The following is a 19356-nucleotide window of genomic DNA, read 5'->3' as shown; positions in this document are numbered from 1 at the left end:
TCTTTTCTTATTACTTCCTCGATCCATATTAATTGTTGCTTTGTACTAAATCGGCGATAATTAATATAGAGGAGTACTACAATTGACAATTTATACAAGAAAATAAGTATGCTTATTTTTAACAAAGGTGTATACAAAAGTTCATTTCAAAGTCTAAAATGACATGTATAATAACACGAAGTCAATCTAGCCGCGCAAATGCATGGGTCATCCTACTAGTTGCAAATAAGCAAGCAATTGGAGATTAGTTGCCCTGAGCACCTCAACAACCTTTCCTGCCTTGTTCCATTCAACCATTGAAACCTACCCCCTTTCTACCCTATAAATTAATAACCACACAAGTAGTCTTCCATCACCTTTGATCAAGTGTCATAAACCTGACGGTTCGTGAGGCAGGTAAAAGTAGATGGCAATGATCGGTGAAATGGATGCGGACAGCGTTGTAGGATACTTTAGGAACAAGAGCATCCTCATTACTGGTTCAACCGGGTTCCTAGGAAAAGGTATGTGTTCATGCATGCTCACTATGTTTAAGTTCAGGACGTGCTGATCATCTCAGAGGCCTATATGTTGGTCTTTCTTGCATGATTTGCAAGTAGTGCTTGTGGAAAAGATACTGAGGGTTCAGCCTGATGTGAAGAAGCTCTTCCTCTTAATTCGGGCCCCCAATGTTGAATCTGCAAAGCTTCGACTTCAGACAGAGGTGACATATTCATTTATACACGTCAATGTGTTTCTTAAAAATCTGTTCTCACTTGTTCTCTCGCCTTCTATACTACCTAGAAATATAGAGGGAACAAGTGAATGCATTGCATATTTTGCAGTATATCTATCGTTGTGTGTTCCATAATTACCACACGACCAACATTAAAAAAAAATTATCACACGACAGAAGGAATGAATAGTAGAGAGCACAATAAGGAAGGTGTAGGATAGTACACGGTAACACTATACTAAATAGTACGGAGGTGCATCAAATGCTCTTGACAAACAATAAACCTAAAAATCAATGGTTTTCTTAATCCACTAAGTTTGCAGCTGGATTAGCAGCATTCATCTCTGAGAATGTACACTTTGCTCCTGAGAGAGTAATTTTACAATGTGGAGTACAAATACTGTTATGGTATTTTCAGGTTACAGCGAAGGAGATCTTTCAACTGCTGAAAAAAAAACATGGTGTGGGGTTCGAAAATTTTATCGAAGAAAAGATCTGTCCTTTGGCAGGAGATATCATGCATGAGGACTTTGGACTAGATAGTGCCCAGCTGAGAGCTTTGTGCAAGGACATAGACATCATCGTTAACGGTGCTGCAACTACGAATTTCTCTGAAAGGTTTGTATGTGTTTCCTGGTCACATATTACTGGCACAGCGCTGGAATAATTGGTCAAAATGTCATCCCAATTTTTCAGATATGACGCGGCTTTCGACGTGAATGTCTTGGGAGCGAAGAACGTCTGCGCATTCACAAACAAGTGTACTAAGCTCAAGATGTTACTTCATGTTTCAACTGGTGTGAAGCAATAGGACTATATATAACCTATGCATTTGTGGTTGGTGGTGGCATGCAATTCCAAATTGTAACTCATTGAGTGTTTATATGACTTGAACAGCCTACGTAGCTGGTGAACAAGAGGGGTTAATACCAGAGAAGCCATTCTTGATGGGTGAGACACTAAGGGTGGGTACACATCTAGACATCGAATCAGAGATAAATCTTATTAAAGAGGCCAGAAGAGAACTAAGGGCCAACTGTTCCACAGAGAAAGCTGAGAAGAAAACAATGAAAGAGCTTGGCCTCAAGAGGTCAGACACACACAAATAAGCAGAAAACCAAAATCGGCAACATACTTATTCATGTGCAATCATTTTTTCCACTGATACATTTGCTATATGTTTTTATGCTCAAATGGATGAAGGGCACGACACTTTGGGTGGCCAAACACCTATGTCTTCACAAAGGCAATGGGGGAGATGATTATGGGACACCTGCGGGGGCGCTTTCTGGTGGTCATCATCCGCCCGAGCATCATAACGAGTACACTCAAGGAGCCATTTCCTGGATGGATGGAAGGAATCAGGTTACTGAACCAAAAAAAACTCAGTGTCTTGATCTTTCACACCAACGGTGAATGACTACTTATCATTTTATGTTTTGCAGAACAATTGACTCGGTGATGATCGGCTATGCCAAGCAGATCTTGCCATTCTTCATCGGCGACCTTGATTTAATAATAGACGTGGTGAGTTCATTTACAAATCGGAAACCGGTGGAATGAAATTTGACGAAGGAACCAGTTAACCAGATGTGTTGCTTTCTTGGCGGATGGTTTGAACAGATTCCGGGGGACATTGTGGTGAACGCTATGATGGTTGCCATGGCAGCACAGTTAAAGGATCAACAACCGCAGACCATCTACCATGTAACTTCCTCTTTACGCAACCCAGCACCCTCCGCCCTTGTTGTGGAATCAATGCACCGTTACTTCTTCGAAAATCCGTTGTGCAAAGGAAGGAATGGCGAGCATGTCCGGATGAAGAAGATGAGGTTCTTCAGCACGCTCGCACAGTTGAGATTTTACACCGCCCTCGTGTACAAGCTTCCGCTCCAGGTTAGCTCACCATTCAACATAGAATAGTTTATTTCGTATATGACACGAGAATGAGCCTAATGTTTGTACTTCTCCCGTGATAAATTGGACAGATGCTTGGCCTGCTGAACATTGCCCTTTGTGGTGTTTTCTCACGGTACTACAACAAGCTTAGCAGAAAATACATATTCTTCATGCATATGGTCGAGCTCTACGCACCATACGGTTTGTTCAAAGGATGGTAAGCAACTTAAAAGCTTGTCAAATGTTTTTTTAGTTCACTTAAGCAATTACATGGTATACCAGTGTGCCCTCTTAATATATCAATATGTAATATTTTGTTCAAAATGTTATTATTTGACTTGATATTATCAATCATGTGAAGCTTTGATGACACAAACTTGGAGAGGCTAAGGATGGCAATGAACACGGATCAAAATAACAATGGGTCCTATTACTTGGACTTTGACCCCAAGTCCGTTGACTGGGACGACTATTTCTACCGTGTTCACATCCCCGGTGTGGTCAAGTATACATGTCATTGAGTTAGTGTTTACAAGCGCACTTTGCTAGCCTTGAAAAATACAATCATAATGTATATTTCTTATGCAACTCATACAAATTTATGTATTTTATCAAAAAGTAAAGTGTATGTATCAGCTTTATGTTGTATCATGGTGCGTCAATAAAATTGAATGTTATAAGAAAAAAATGAATATATGTATTATACTTCATCTTTTTTTTAAAGTAGGATAGCCCCCGGCCTCTGCATCGAGCGATGCATAGAACCATTTCTGTTAAATATTAAGCAGAGTACGGACTAAAGGCAAACAGTGCTCGAACCATTACAAGATATGAAAGAACCTCCTACAACTAAGTCAACTTCTTCCACAACAATGCCTTCAAGAAGGAATAATCGCCCTTGTGCCATCATCATCACGTCCGACCAAAGACGGCCGGACAAGGATTTTCATCCTGGTTGCCGAGATCACTCAATGAAGACCAGTACAACCGCAAGTAGTAGATAACACCTTTAACAAGGCAATGACGCGAGTTCGTCGCTGCTGTGCCCAATCAACAAAGATCGGAACAAGAATTTTCACCTTGGGCATGAAGCGGTGTTCCAATCAGCATCTTCAAGACGGATGTTCGATAGTCGCTTCCACCAGTACTCCAAGCCAGGGCCAAAAGGCACTAGCGGACTGATGGGATGTCTTCCACCTTAAACCACCGAAATGGCCATCAGGTGGACGCCCATGTCTCGGGGCGAAACTGGCCGCTGCCACTCCACACCGACGCGAATCACACTTCGGTATCCACCATACCTTTGGAGCCGCTGACCGGGTGCTAGAAGCCGGCGGGGAACCATCAGTGTGCTTGAGCATCAACGCCAAACTCTGCCGCTGACGCGTCAAGCCTCCGCGTGCGATGGCCGTTACCCTTGCACCTGACAAAAATGTCCTATTCGCCGTCAGTAAGTGCCGCCCGTGACCACCACCGTCGTGCCTACAAATATGTTGACGCTCTCTGTAACAGTTCTCCAGATTGATACTTTTGAGCTCCTCTGCGGCCTGCCTTTGTTGTTTTCCCTCACCTTTTCGCTGAGTGCAGCGAAGCAGGATGAGGCCATAGAGGACATCCTTGAGAAGAACAAATCGGAGTCTGGCGGGGGAGGATTCAAGAGCCTTAAGCTGCTTCACTTCTTTGCACCTCTGGTGCCAAAGCTGAGCTTCCAGAATATGCAATGCCGGTGCTCGAAAGGATTGAGATGCGGTTCGAAGCCTTCGAGGGCCTTCTCGGCGTCGACACCCTGCAAGGTCTCCAGGAGGTTCACCTCAGAGTCAATAGCGCAGTAGATGAAATAACCAACTTCATAGTAGAAGATTTGAAGGCCATCAAGAAGCCAAAGATAATCGTGGATCATGTTATCAGCAGCTGAAATGTGGTATTCTCTTGGAGCGCTTTCTCATCATCCTACATTTCCACTATGTTTGTTGAGATTATTGATTTTATTATTTGTGCCATTCGTACTCCAACAAATACGGTTCCTGTATGCCACTATTATTGATTTGCTTTTGAAACTGATGACTTATTTCATTCTGGGCTTGTAAGTTGATGTTGCAAGAGTTGATTTTAACTTGAAACTATGAGCGTTGGACAAAGATATTTTATTAGCGATCATGAGAAAAGCTTCAGCATGAAGTGATTTGTGATACTTCTCTACATGTTGGACGAACACCGTCTTTCTTCCTGTTCCTGTCCTTCCTCTGTACGTGCTGTCTGTTTTGCTTCTGTGGATTGTTAATGCTTTTGAAGTAGAATAGAAGGTTAGGGTTTCCACAATTCCCCAGCTATGTGAAATCTAATGTTCTTTTTTTCTCTGTCAATGCTGATTTCACGACTGGTAAAATACTCCTACATGCAGTTTTTTTCCTAATGCAGATTATTTAGCTATCTTGTTGTTTTTGCATTGGTGGTCACATTACCTAGCAGGAAGAAAAAAAGGCACTGGAGGTCTCCATGGAACAAGGTTGTGCAGTGTCTTCCATGGCAGGAGGTTGTCAAGCATGAGATATTGCGTGTACGTCAAGGAGTTGCGCCGGTACAAGATCATCCCGTGGAGTAGTTAGTTAGCTAGAATACTATGTAATCTTTATCTTTCTTATCTCTAGTATTCTTTCTCTCCAAGAGATGTATCCCAACAACCTGTACGCGTATCCGGGCTCGCAATCCAGCTATTTAACACGCAACACGTCTGGCCAGGAAAGCCAAGACGTTTACCGCAAGTCGCACATGGTATCAGAGCCTTCTTCTTCCACCAGAAACCCTAGCTAGTCCATCTCCATCACGTGCGCACAACCATGTCTTCCTCCTCCGCCTCCTTCCAGTCGATGCTCGGCGGTGGAGCCCCGGAGAAGCTCACCCGCACCAACTATGTGCTGTGGCGGAAACAGATCACGCCGCAGCTGCGGGGCGCCGGCGTCTTCCATTACGTCGACGGCACGGCAACCGAGCCGGCCAAAGTCCTCACCACCAAGGACGCCGCCGACAAGGAGACCACTGGGCGAATCCCCTCCATCCGCTTTGGGTGAAGGAGGATCAGCAGGTCCTTGGATATCTACTCCAACACTTGTCCAAGGAAGTGCTCGTCACGGTGACCACGATCACCACGGGGCGCGAACTCTGGGTGGCGCTGGCGAGCATGTTCTCGTCGCAGTCACTCAGCCGCGTCAACAACATCCGCATAGCGCTGATTAATGCGCAGAAGGGCAATCAATCGGTGGCCACCTTCTTCGCCGCCATGAGGGGTCTCGCCGATGAACTCGCCGCGGCGGGAAAACCCATCCAGGATGACGAGCTCATCTCCTACATCATCCACGGGCTGGACCAAGAGTATCAGCCCCTCGTCTCCGCACTAGATGCCCGTGTCACCTCGGTAACCCTCGATGAACTTTTTGCCATGCTCAGTAACTTTGATCAACGCATGGCGCAGTATCATGGCTCCGGCGGTGGCTTCAAATCGTCGGCCAACTCTGCATCCAGAGGCCGCGGTGGTGGCTCTCGCTCGCGTTCATCTTCCCGTGGCAAGGGGAGGTTCGGCTCCGGCGGAAGTGGCTACCCCAACAACTACTCCAACAATTCACGCGGCGGCGGGCGCTCTGGTAACTCCAAAGGGCGCCGTGGTGGTGGCAGTGGTGGTTCCAACCGGTCCCGTCCGGACTTACCCCGCTGCCAAATTTGCGGCAAGCCTGGCCATACGGCAAAGGATTGCTGGTACCGCTACGAAGAAGATGACGGCGACTCCTCACAAGATGAAGAGAAAGTTGCTGCGGCGGCCGATGGCTCCTATGGAATTGACACAAACTGGTATGTTGACAGTGGTGCCACAAACCACATCACCAATGAACTCGAGAAAGTCAGAATGAAGGAGAAATATCGTGGCAAAGATCAAATTCATACGGCCAATGGTGAAGGTATGGGTATAAGTCACATTGGCCACTCAATTTTTAATACCCCTAGTCGTAAAATTCATCTCAAAAGAATCCTGCATGTTCCTAGTGCTCATAAGAATCTTCTCTCCGTTCATAGAATTTCTATTGATAATCATGTTTTTCTTGAATTTCATCCTTTCTTCTTTTTGATCAAGGATCAGGCCACGAGGAAAGTTCTCTATCGAGGTAGATGTGTTCGAGGGCTCTACCCGTTGATTCCAGAGTTTAGAAGATTCAATAAACAAGCTTGTGGTGCTATCAAGCTTTCGTCCACACGATGGCATGATCGTTTAGGACATGCCTCATTTTCTTTGGTTGAAAAATTACTTAGGAAAAATAAGCTCCCGTTTGTTGGTGAGCGCAATGTTGAAACTATCTGTGATTCATGTCAGTGTGCTAAAAGTCATCAATTACCATATCCCATATCTACTAGTGTCTCCACTAAACCCTTGCAATTGATCTTTTCTGATGTGTGGGGACCGGCCCCCTTCTCTGTTGGTAGACACACATACTATGTTAGTTTTATCGATGACTGTAGCAAATTCTCATGGATCTATCTTCTCAAAAAAAGATCTCATGTGTTTCAAGTTTTTCACAACTTTCAAGCACTCGTTGAAAGAAAGTTTGACAGTAAGATCATTGCTGTCCAATCCGATTGGGGAGGGGAATACGAGAAACTCAATTCCTTCTTCCAAAATATAGGCATATCTCACCAAGTATCATGCCCACACGCTCACCAACAAAACGGGTCGGCCGAACGCAAGCATAGGCACATTGTTGAGGTTGGCTTGGCCCTCCCCGCAGGAGCCTCCATGCCTCTCAAGTTTTGGGATGAGGCCTTTCTAACAGCTGTTCACATCATCAATATGCTTCCTAGTCGTGTCATAAATAATGAAACACCTATGGAACGTCTCCTCCACACGAAACCTGATTACACCTCTCTTCGTGTTTTTGGGTGTGCGTGTTGGCCAAATCTTCGGCCTTACAATCAACGCAAGCTCATGTTTCGCTCAAAACGGTGTGCTTTTCTTGGCTATAGCACCCAACACAAAGGTGTCAAGTGTCTTGACATCTCCACTGGTAGGGTATATATCTCACGTGATGTTGTTTTTGATGAGATAAAATTTCCTTTTGCGGATCTTCATCCCAATGCCGGTGCCCTACTCCGCAAGGAAATATTGCTTTTACCCTCTCATCTCTCTGGCTATGATCAAGGGGGTATTACAAATTGTGATGATCATATGTTGACTAACCCTACTAATGGTCTCCATGAGCTTTGTGATGATGCAGAAGAAAACAGTGCAAAAATCGCAGCAAATAATGAAGAAAATGGCGCCGCAGACCCTTATTTCATGTGTCCTGGCTCGGGGGACATATCCACCTCGGGATCAACGCAGGTGCTGCAGCCAGGCAGCAGATCTTCCTTGGGCCCCGCGCCTGGCAGTGATTCTGCCGCGCCAGCCGAAACAGGAGCAGGCGGGCACGCCGCCGAATCTGCACCAGCCACGCGGCAGAGCCTAGCGGGCGGCAGCGCTCCCCCTCATGCGCGTGACTCCGCGCCTGACAAGCGGCGGGCTGGTACTGGCTCGGGCCGCGTTCAGAGTCAGGCCCAACTGCGTGTGTACACATGTCGTGCCGCCACTCGTCAGGCGGACGCGGGGGCAGATTTGCTCAGCCCAGGGCCCAGGAAATCATTGGGCCATGATGACGCCTCCAGGCCCGGATCTTCTGCGATGATATCGGCTTCCACACCACGACCCACGACCACAGAAGATCCCGCTTCGACATCGCCTGATGACGCTGCTGTTTCTGGAGGCCCGCGCGGATCCTCCTTGGGATCGGGTGAGGATCAGTTCGATCCAGTTCCGGGATCCTCTGCGCCGGACCTCTCTACAGAAGCGCCTGATGAAGCTATAACACTAGTGCAGAACCGGGCAATAGCACCGGTTCGTAAGGCCCTTTAGTGCCGGTTCCATAACCGGCACTGAAGTGTGGGCACTAAAGGCCCCCCCCTTTAGTACCGGTTCAGCACGAACCGGTGCTAAAGGGCCACCACGTGGCACGAGCCAGCTCCGGGGGCCGGGAGCCCTTTAGTACCGGTTGGTAACACCAATCGATACTAAATGTTTGTGGGTTTTTGTTTTATTTTGTATTTTTAAATTAAATTTGTGTTATCAATTTAATTTAGGATTGTTTTACGTTATAATGAGTTGTAGTCGTCATCATCATCATCATCATCATCGCATATTAATAAATAAATAAACTCTAGCTAGCTAAAAATCATCGTAGTCGTCTAATTACCACTATTTAATCATCAGCGTCATTACGCTAGCTATCTAATCATCACCAACACTGGCTAGCTTAAAGAGGAAACATTCACTTTGTAACAGAAGAAAAGATATCATCAAGTTCAACATAATCATCACCAACATCGAAGTTCAGGACACGGACATGAGACAAGTGAACGAAATATGCCCTAGAGGCAATAATAAAGTTATTATTTATTTCCTTATATCATGATAAATGTTTATTATTCATGCTATAATTGTATTAACCGGAAACATAATACATGTGTGAATACATAGACAAACTTAGTGTCACTAGTATGCCTCTACTTGACTAGCTCATTAATCAAAGATGGTTATGTTTCCTAACCATGAACAAAGTGTTCTTATTTGATTAACGAGGTCACATCATTAGTTGAATGATCTGATTGACATGACCCATTCCATTAGCTTAGCACCCGATCGTTTAGTATGTTGCTATTGCTTTCTTCATGACTTATACATGTTCCTATGACTATGAGATTATGCAACTCCCGTTTGCCGGAGGAACACTTTATGTGCTACCAAACGTCACAACGTAACTGGGTGATTATAAAGGAGCTCTACAGGTGTCTCCAATGGTAGATGTTGGGTTGGCGTATTTCGAGAATAGGATTTGTCACTCCGATTGTCGGAGAGGTATCTCTGGGCCCTCTCGGTAATGCACATCACATAAGCCTTCCAAGCATTGCAACTAATGAGTTAGTTGCGAGATGATGTATTACAGAACGAGTAAAGAGACTTGCCGGTAACGAGATTGAACTAGGTATTGGATACCGACGATCGAATCTCGGGCAAGTAACATACCGATGACAAAGGGAACAACGTATGTTGTTATGCGGTCTGACCGATAAAGATCTTCGTAGAATATGTAGGAGCCAATATGGGCATCCAGGTCCCACTATTGGTTATTGACCGGAGATGTGTCTCAGTCATGTCTGCATTGTTCTCGAACCGTAGGGTCCGCACGCTTAACGTTACGATGACAGTTATTATGAGTTTGTGCATTTTGATGTACCGAAGTTAGTTCGGAGTCCCGGATGTGATCACGGACATGACGAGGAGTCTCGAAATGGTCGAGACATAAAGATTGATATATTGGACGGCTATATTCGGACACCGGAAGTGTTTCGGGTGATTTCGGAGAAAACCGGAGAGCCGGAGGGTTACCGGAACCCTACCGGGAGAAGTAATGGGCCATATGGGCCTTAGTGGAGAGAGAGAGGGGCTGCCAGAGGTGGGCCGCGCGCCACCTCCTCCCTGGTCCGAATTGGACTAGGGGAGGGGGGCGGCGCCCCCCCTTTCCTTCTCCCTCTCCACCTCTTTCCCCCTCCTAGTAGGAGTCCTACTCCTACTAGGAGGAGGACTCCTCCTTGGCGCGCCACACCTGGCCGGCCGGCCTCCTCCCCTTGCTCCTTTATATACGGGGGCAGGGGGCACCCCTAGACACAAGTTGATCCACGTGATCGTTCCTTAGCCGTGTGCGGTGCCCCCTGCCACCATATTCCACCTCGATCATATCGTTGTAGTGCTTAGGCGAAGCCCTGCGTCGGTAGAACATCATCATCGTCACCACGCCGTTGTGCTGACGGAACTCATCCCCGAAGCTTTGTTGGATCGGAGCCCGGGGAGAGTCATCGAGCTATACGTGTGCTAAGAACTCGGAGGTGCCGGAGTAACGGTGCTTGGATCGGTCAGATTGGGAAGACGTACGACTACTTCCTCTACGTTGCGTCAACGCTTCCGTTGCGATCTACGAGGGTACGTAGATCAGACTCTCCCCCTCGTTGCTATGCATCACCATGATCTTGCGTGTGCGTAGGAAAATTTTGAAATTACTACGTTCCCCAACAGTGGTATCAGAGCCCAGGTTTTATGGTTTGATGTTATTTGCACGAGTAGAACACAAGTAAGTTGTGGACGATACAAGTCATACTGCCTACCAGCATGTCATACTTTGGTTCGGCGGTATTGTTGGACGAGACGACCCGGACCAACCTTACGCGTACGCTTACGCGAGACCGGTTCCCCCGACGTGCTTTGCACACAGGTGGCTTGCGGGTGACTGTCTCTCCAACTTTAGTTGAACCGAGTGTGGCTACGCCCGGTCCTTGCGAAGGTTAAAACGGAGTCTATTTGACAAACTATCGTTGTGGTTTTGATGCGTAGGTGAGATTGGTTCTTGCTTAAGCCCGTAGCAGCCACGTAAAACTTGCAACAACAAAGTAGAGGACGTCTAACTTGTTTTTGCAGGGCATGTTTTGATGTGATATGGTCAAGTCATGATGCTAAATTTTATTGTATGAGATGATCATGTTTTGTAACCGAGTTATCGGCAACTGGCAGGAGCCATATGGTTGTCGCTTTATTGTATGCAATGCAATCGCGATGTAATGCTTTACTTTATCACTAAACGGTAGCGATAGTCGTGGAAGCATAAGATTGGCGAGACGACAACGATGCTACGATGGAGATCAAGGTGTCGCGCTGGTGACGATGGTGATCATGACAGTGCTTCGGAGATGGAGATCACAGGCACAAGATGATGATGGCCATATCATATCACTTATATTGATTGCATGTGATGTTTATCTTTTATGCATCTTATCTTGCTTTGATTGACGGTAGCATTATAAGATGATCAAGAAGTGTTCTCCCTGAGTATGCACCATTGCGAAAGTTCTTCGTGCTGAGACACCACGTGATGATCGGGTGTGATAGGCTCTACGTTCAAATACAACGGGTGCAAAACAGTTGCACACGCGGAATACTCAGGTTATACTTGACGAGCCAAGCATATACAGATATGGCCTCGGAACACGGAGACCGAAAGGTCGAGCGTGAATCATATAGTAGATATGATCAACATAGTGATGTTCACCAATGAAACTACTCCATCTCACGTGATGATCGGACATGGTTTAGTTGATTTGGATCACGTGATCACTTAGAGGATTAGAGGGATGTCTATCTAAGTGGGACTTCTTAAGTAATTTGATTAATTGAACTTAAATTTATCATGAACTTAGTACCTGATAGTATCTTGCTTGTTTATGTTTGATTGTAGATAGATGGCTCGTGTTGTTGTTCCGTTGAATTTTAATGCGTTCCTTGAGAAAGCAAAGTTGAAAGATAATGGTAGCAATTACACGGACTGGGTCCGTAACTTGAGGATTATCCTCATTGCTGCTCAGAAGAATTATGTCCTGGAAGCACCGCTGGGTGCCAGGCCTACTGCTGGAGCAACACCAGATGTTATGAACGTCTGGCAGAGCAAAGCTGATGACTACTCGATAGTTTAGTGTGCCATGCTTTACGGCTTAGAATCGAGACTTCAACGACGTTTTGAACGTCATGAAGCATATGAGATGTTCCAGGAGTTGAAATTAATATTTCAAGAAAATGCCCGGATTGAGAGATATGAAGTCTCCAATAAGTTCTATAGCTGCAAGATGGAGGAGAACGGTTCTGTCAGTGAGCATATACTCAAAATGTCTGGGTATAATAATCACTTGATTCAGATGGGAGTTAATCTTCTAGATGATTGCGTCATTGACAGAATTCTCCAATCACTGCCACCAAGCTACAAGAGCTTCGTGATGAACTATAATATGCAAGGGATGAACAAGACTATTCCCGAGCTCTTCGCAATGCTGAAAGCTGCGGAGGTAGAAATCAAAAAGGAGCATCAAGTGTTGATGGTCAACAAGACCACTAGTTTCAAGAAAAAGGGCAAAGGGAAGAAGAAGGGGAACTGCAAGAAGAACGGCAAGCAAGTTGCTGCTCAAGAGAAGAAACCCAAGTCTGGACCTAAGCCTGAAACTGAGTGCTTCTACTGCAAGCAGACTGGTCACTGGAAGCGGAACTGCCCCAAGTATTTGGCGGATAAGAAGGATGGCAAGGTGAACAAAGGTATATGTGATATACATGTTATTGATGTGTACCTTATATTTGCAACTCGAAACAGGGACTACGGATTAAGCGAAGATTGGCTAAGGACGAGGTGACGATGCGTGTGGGAAACGGTTCCAAAGTCGATGTGATCGCGGTCGGCACGCTACCTCTACATCTACCTTCAGGATTAGTATTAGACCTAAATAATTGTTATTTGGTGCCAGCGTTGAGCATGAACCATTATATCTGGATCTTGTTTGATGCGAGACGGTTATTCATTTAAATCAGAGAATAATGGTTGTTCTATTTATATGAGTAATATCTTTTATGGTCATGCACCCTTGAAGAGTGGTCTATTTATTGATCTCGATAGTAGTGATACACATATTCATAATGTTGAAGCCAAAAGATGCAGAGTTGATAATGATAGTGCAACTTATTTGTGGCACTGCCGTTTAGGTCATATCGGTGTAAAGCGCATGAAGAAACTCCATACTGATGGACTTTTGGAACCACTTGATTATGAATCACTTGGTACTTGCGAACCGTGCCTCATGGGCAAGATGACTAAAACACCGTTCTCCGGTACTATGGAGAGAGCAACAGATTTGTTGGAAATCATACATACAGATGTATGTGGTCGATGAATGTTGAGGCTCGTGGGGATATCGTTATTTTCTCACCTTCACAGATGATTTTAAGCAGATATGGGTATATCTACTTAATGAAACATAAGTCTGAAACATTTGAAAAGTTCAAAGAATTTCAGAGTGAAGTTGAAAATCATCGTAACAAGAAAAAAATTTCTACGATCTGATCGTGGAGAAATATTTGAGTTACGAGTTTGGTGTACATTTGAAACAATTGTGGAATAGTTTCGCAACTCACGCCACCTGGAACACAGCGTAATGGTGTGTCCGAACGTCGTAATCGTACTTTACTAGATATGGTGCGATCTATGATGTCTCTTACTGATTTACCGCTATCGTTTTGGGGATCGCTTAGAGAGGCCGCATTCACGTTAAATAGGGCACCATCAAAATCCGTTGAGACGACCTTATGAACTGTGGTTTGGCAAGAAACCAAAGTTGTCGTTTTGAAAGTTTGGGGCTGCGATGCTTATGTGAAAAAGCTTCAACCTGATAAGCTCGAACAAATCGGAGAAATGTGTCTTCATAGGATATCCAAAGGAACTATTGATACACCTTCTATCACAGATCCGAAGGCAAGACTTTTGTTGCTAAATTCGGAAACTTTCTGGAGAAGGAGTTTCTCTCGAAAGAAGTGAGTGGGAGGAAAGTAGAACTTGACGAGGTAACTGTACCTGCTCCTTTATTGGAAAGTAGTACATCACAGAAAACTGTTTGCGACACCTACACCAATAGTGAGGAAGTTAATGAATGATGATCATGAAACTTCAGATCAAGATACTACTGAACCTCGTAGATCAACCAGAGTGAAGATGCGCCAGAGTGGTACGGTAATCCTTCTGGAGTCATGCTACTAGATCATGATGAACCTACGAACTATGAAGAAGCGATGGTGAGCCCAGATTCCGCAAAGTGGCTTGAAGCCATGAAATCTGAGATGGGATCCATGTATGAGAACAAAGTATGGACTTTGGTTGACTTGCCCGATGATCGGCAAGCAATTGAGAATAAATGGATCTTCAAGAAGAAGACTGACGCTGACGGTAATATTACTGTCTACAAAGCTCGACTTGTCGCAAAAGGTTTTCGACAAGTTCAAGGGATTGACTACGATGAGACCTTCTCACCCGTAGCGATGCTTAAGTCTGTCCGAATCATGTTAGCAATTGCCGCATTTTATGATTATGAAATTTGGCAGATGGATGTCAAAACTGCATTCCTGAATGGATTTCTGGAAGAAGAGTTGTATATGATGCAACCGGAAGGGTTTGTCGATCCAAAGGGAGCTAACAAAGTGTGCAAGCTCCAGCGATCCATTTATGGACTGGTGCAAGCCTCTCGGAGTTGGAATAAAACGTTTTGATAGTGTGATCAAAGCATTTGGTTTTATACAGACTTTTGGAGAAGCCTGTATTTACAAGAAAGTGAGTGGGAGATCTGTAGCATTTCTGATATTATATGTGGATGACATATTACTGATTGGAAATGATATAGAATTTCTGGATAGCATAAAGGGATACTTGAATAAGAGTTTTTCAATGAAAGACCTCGAAGCTGCTTACATATTGGGCATAAGATCTATAGAGATAGATCAAGAGCTTAATTGGACTTTCACAAAGCACATACCTTGAAAGTTTTGAAGAAGTTCAAAATGGATCAAGCAAAGAAAGGGTTCTTGCCTGTGTTACAAGGTGTGAAGTTGAGTAAGACTCAATGCCCGACCACTGCAGAAGATAGAGAGAAGATGAAAGATGTTCCCTATGGTTCAGCCATAGGCTCTATCATGTATGCAATGCTGTGTACCAGACCTGATGTGTGCCTTGCTATAAGTCTAGCAGGGAGGTACCAAAGTAATCCAGGAGTGGATCACTGGACAGCGGTCAAGAACATCCTGAAATACCTGAAAAGGACTAAGGATATGTTTCTCGTATATGGAGGTGACAAAGAGCTACCGTAAAAGGTTACGTTGATGCAAGCTTTGACACTGATCCGGACGATTCTAAATCGCAAACCGGATACGTGTTTACATTAAACGGTGGAGCTGTCAGTTGGTGCAGTTCTAAACAAAGCGTCGTAGCGGGATCTACATGTGAAGCGGAGTACATAGCTGCTTCGGAAGCAGCGAACGAAGGAGTCTAGATGAAGGAGTTCATATCCGATCTAGGTGTCATACCTAGTGCATCGGGGTCCAATGAAAATCTATTGTGACAATACTGGTGCAATTGCCTTGGCAAAGGAATCCAGATTTCACAAGAGAACCAAGCACATCAAGAGATGCTTCAATTCCATCCGGGATCTAGTCCAGGTGGGAGACATAGAGATTTGAAAGATACATACAGATCTAAATGTGGCAGACCCATTGACTAAGCCTCTTCCACGAGCAAAACATGATCAGCACCAAGGCTCCATGGGTGTTAGAATCATTACTGTGTAATCTAGATTATTGACTCTAGTGCAAGTGGGAGACTGAAGGAAATATGCTCTAGAGGCAATAATAAAGTTATTATTTATTTCCTTATATCATGATAAATGTTTATTATTCATGCTAGAATTGTATTAACCGGAAACATAATACATGTGTGAATTCATAGACAAACTTAGTGTCACTAGTATGCCTCTACTTAACTAGCTCGTTAATCAAAGATGGTTATGTTTCCTAACCATGAACAAAGTGTTGTTATTTGATTAACGAGGTCACATCATTAGTTGAATGCTCTGATTGACATGACCCATTCCATTAGCTTAGCATCCGATCGTTTAGTATGTTGCTATTGCTTTCTTCATGACTTATACATGTTCCTATGACTATGAGATTATGCAACTCCCGTTTACCAGAGGAACACTTTGTGTTCTACCAAACATCACAACGTAACTGGGTGATTATAAAGGAGCTCCACAGGTGTCTCCAAAGGTCGATGTTGGGTTGGCGTATTTCGAGATTAGGATTTGTCACTCCGATTGTCGGAGAGGTATCTCTGGGCCCTCTCGGTAATGCACATCACATAAGCCTTGCAAGCATTGCAACTAATGAGTTAGTTGCGAGATGATGTATTACGGAACGAGTAAAGAGACTTGCCGGTAACGAGATTGAACTAGGTATTGGATACCGACGATCGAATCTCGGGCAAGTAACATACCGATCACAAAGGGAACAACGTATGTTGTTATGCGGTCTGACCGATAAAGATCTTCGTAGAATATGTAGGAGCCAATATGGGCATCCAGGTCCCGCTATTGGTTATTGACCGGAGATGTGTCTCAGTCATGTCTACATTGTTCTCGAACCGTAGGGTCCGCACGCTTAACGTTGCGATGACAGTTATTATGAGTTTATGCATTTTGATGTACCGAAGTTTGTTCGGAGTCTAGGATGTGATCACGGACATGATGAGGAGTCTCGAAATGGTCGAGACATAAAGATTGATATATTGGATGACTATATTCGGACACCGGAAGGGTTCCGGAAGAGTATCGGATAAAACCGGAGCACCGGGGGGTTACCGGAACCCCCCCCCCCCCCCCCCCCCCGGGGGGGGGGGGGGGGGGGGGGGCCCCGGGGGGGGGGGGGGGCCCCCCCCCCCCCCCCCCCCCCCCCCCCGGGGGGGGGGGGGGTTAATGGGCCTCATGGGCCTAATGTGGAGAAGAGGAAGGGGCTGCCAGGGCAGGCCGTGTGCCCCCTCTCCCCCTAGTACGAATTGGACAAGGAGGGAGGGGCGGCGCCCCCCTTTCCTATTCTCCCTCCACCTCTCCTAGTTGGACGAGGATTGGGGGGGGGAGTCCTACTCCCGGTAGGAGTAGGACTCCTCCTGCGCGCCTCCTATGGCCGGCCGCACCCCCCCTTGGATCCTTTATATACGGGGCAGGGGGCACCTCTAGACACACAAGTTGATCCACGTGATCGTTCCTTAGCCGTGTGCGGTGCCCCCTGCCACCATATTCCACCTCGATCATATCGTTGTAGTGCTTAGGCGAAGCCCTGCGTCGGTAGAACATCATCATCGTCACCACGCCGTTGTGCTGACGGAACTCATCCCCGAAGCTTTGCTGGATCGGAGCCCGGGGAACGTCATCGAGCTGTACGTGTGCTAAGAACTCGGAGGTGCCGGAGTAACGGTGCTTGGATTGGTCGGATCGGGAAGACGTACGACTACTTCCTCTACGTTGCGTCAACGCTTCCGTTGCGATCTACAAGGGTACGTAGATAACACTCTCCCCTCTCGTCGCTATGCATCACCATGATCTTGCATGTGCGTAGGAATTTTTTTGAAATTACTGCGTTCCCCAACAGCTTCAGCATCAAGCTGGATGAGACATTCGAAGTTGATACAGTAAGTCACTTTGTCAATTATTATTTGAATGCAAAACTTATGCTTCATTTGCTTCAACTTATAATTTTAAATTTTCACTATTCTACTAGCGCATCCCCTGCCATGCAAGAATTTTTGTCTTGGATAAGATAGGTTTTAGTGCTATAGATGATATGGAGGTAAAGAGAGTTTACTTGAAGACGGAGCATGGGTATACTTTCAACGTCAAATTATATAATGGAGACACATACACCCATTTTGAATGCAAAACTTGGCAAGAACTATGCAAGGCTTATGCATTTGAGCCTGATATGGTTATCACCTTTGATATTCGTCCGGAAGATGATATTGAAGGTAATATAGACATCTGGGTCGATGTGCAAACGCCTCCAGTTCTACCATTATGTAAGTTTTTCTCAACCATGCATGCATATGTTTATGTCTTTGATACAGTTTATTCAAAAATAGTTGACAACTAATTTGTATTGTCAGCTTATTTCGGTTCAAGCAAACATGTCCGGCGCTTGGTAGACAGGACCTACTACTGCCCCGGGGCTCAACTAAACTGCGAGGAGATAAGTCATTATGTTTCATGGCTTGAGGATCTTAATACTGTCAAGAGAAATTTTTTTCCTGAACTTAGAAATGTTAGTACTCAAAACATGCGACCAATGGTGATCGTATTGAACTACGGTCACATCTATAATCGAAAGATGGTAAGATTTTAACTATTTGTCCTTAATTAGTGCATCTTTTGCATACATTATTTTTGAAGCTAAACTTTCATTGCTTAGTATATTAATTACTATACGATGTTCTTCAACAGGGACTTTCGATGACAGTTGTGCCTCAGTGGATCGAGACTAAAGGTGACATGTCAATGGTTAGCTTACGGCCAAGATATCCTACATTGCACATGAGTGCATTCAGAATTTCTGAAAGCGAAGAATGCTTAATAGTGAAATATTGGAGCAAAATTGTTAACGATCGCAGAGAAGTACTAGGGGGCAGCAAGGAGAAGCGCAACCCAAGATTAGGAGACAGATTCATCTGCATGCTCCAGTATGATGAATCAGGAGAGCTATACATGTTCTATGCTATTCTACCTGAGAGGGAGCAGCAGGAGTAGCTACTAGTTCATGCTCTTAATTAGTACTTGTTGTTGGGGAACGCAGTAATTTCAAAAAACTTCCTATGCACACGCAAAATCATGGTGATGCATAGCAACGAGAGGGGAGAGTGTTATCTACGTACCCTCGTAGATCGCAACGGAAGCGTTGACGCAACGTAGAGGAAGTAGTCGTACGTCTTCCCAATCTGACCGATCCAAGCACCGTTACTCCGGCACCTTCGAGTTCTTAGCACACGTACAGCTCGATGATGCTACCCGGGCTCCGATCTAGCAAAGCTTCGGGGATGAGTTCCGTCAGCACAACGGCGTGGTGACGATGATGATGTTCTACCGACGCAGGGCTTCGCCTAAGCACTACAATGATATGATCGAGGTGGAATGTGGTGGCAGGGGGCACCGCACACGGCTAAGGAACGATCACGTGGATCAACTTGTGTCTAGGGGTGCCCCCTGCCCCCGTATATAAA

At 45.2% G+C, this 19356-nt stretch overlaps 2 protein-coding genes across 2 annotated transcripts in view; one reads left to right on the top strand and one right to left on the bottom strand.

The window, feature by feature from the left end:
- Positions 1–1634: 1634 nt before the first annotated feature.
- Positions 1635–3264, top strand: LOC125547543 (fatty acyl-CoA reductase 1-like). The gene is made up of 5 exons (XM_048711371.1): positions 1635–2080; positions 2161–2242; positions 2339–2611; positions 2704–2831; positions 2976–3264. Exons 1-5 carry the CDS (start codon positions 1965–1967, stop codon positions 3133–3135), a joined length of 759 nt encoding a protein of 252 aa, XP_048567328.1. The 5' UTR covers positions 1635–1964; the 3' UTR covers positions 3136–3264.
- A 3690-nt stretch (positions 3265–6954) lies between these two features.
- LOC125546443 (alcohol-forming fatty acyl-CoA reductase-like) overlaps positions 6955–19356 on the bottom strand; it is a 15556-nt gene continuing 3154 nt past the window's right edge. Inside the window, exon 9 of the mRNA XM_048710707.1 lies at positions 6955–6958. Within this exon, the coding sequence (XP_048566664.1) occupies positions 6955–6958 (4 nt within the window). The remainder of the gene's footprint in view (positions 6959–19356) is intronic.

Source organism: Triticum urartu, chromosome 3 (assembly GCF_003073215.2).
Source record: "Triticum urartu cultivar G1812 chromosome 3, Tu2.1, whole genome shotgun sequence".
Lineage (NCBI taxonomy): Eukaryota > Viridiplantae > Streptophyta > Magnoliopsida > Poales > Poaceae > Triticum > Triticum urartu.
Note: the sequence above shows the minus strand (reverse complement) of the source record. Positions and strands in the feature narration are given on the sequence as shown.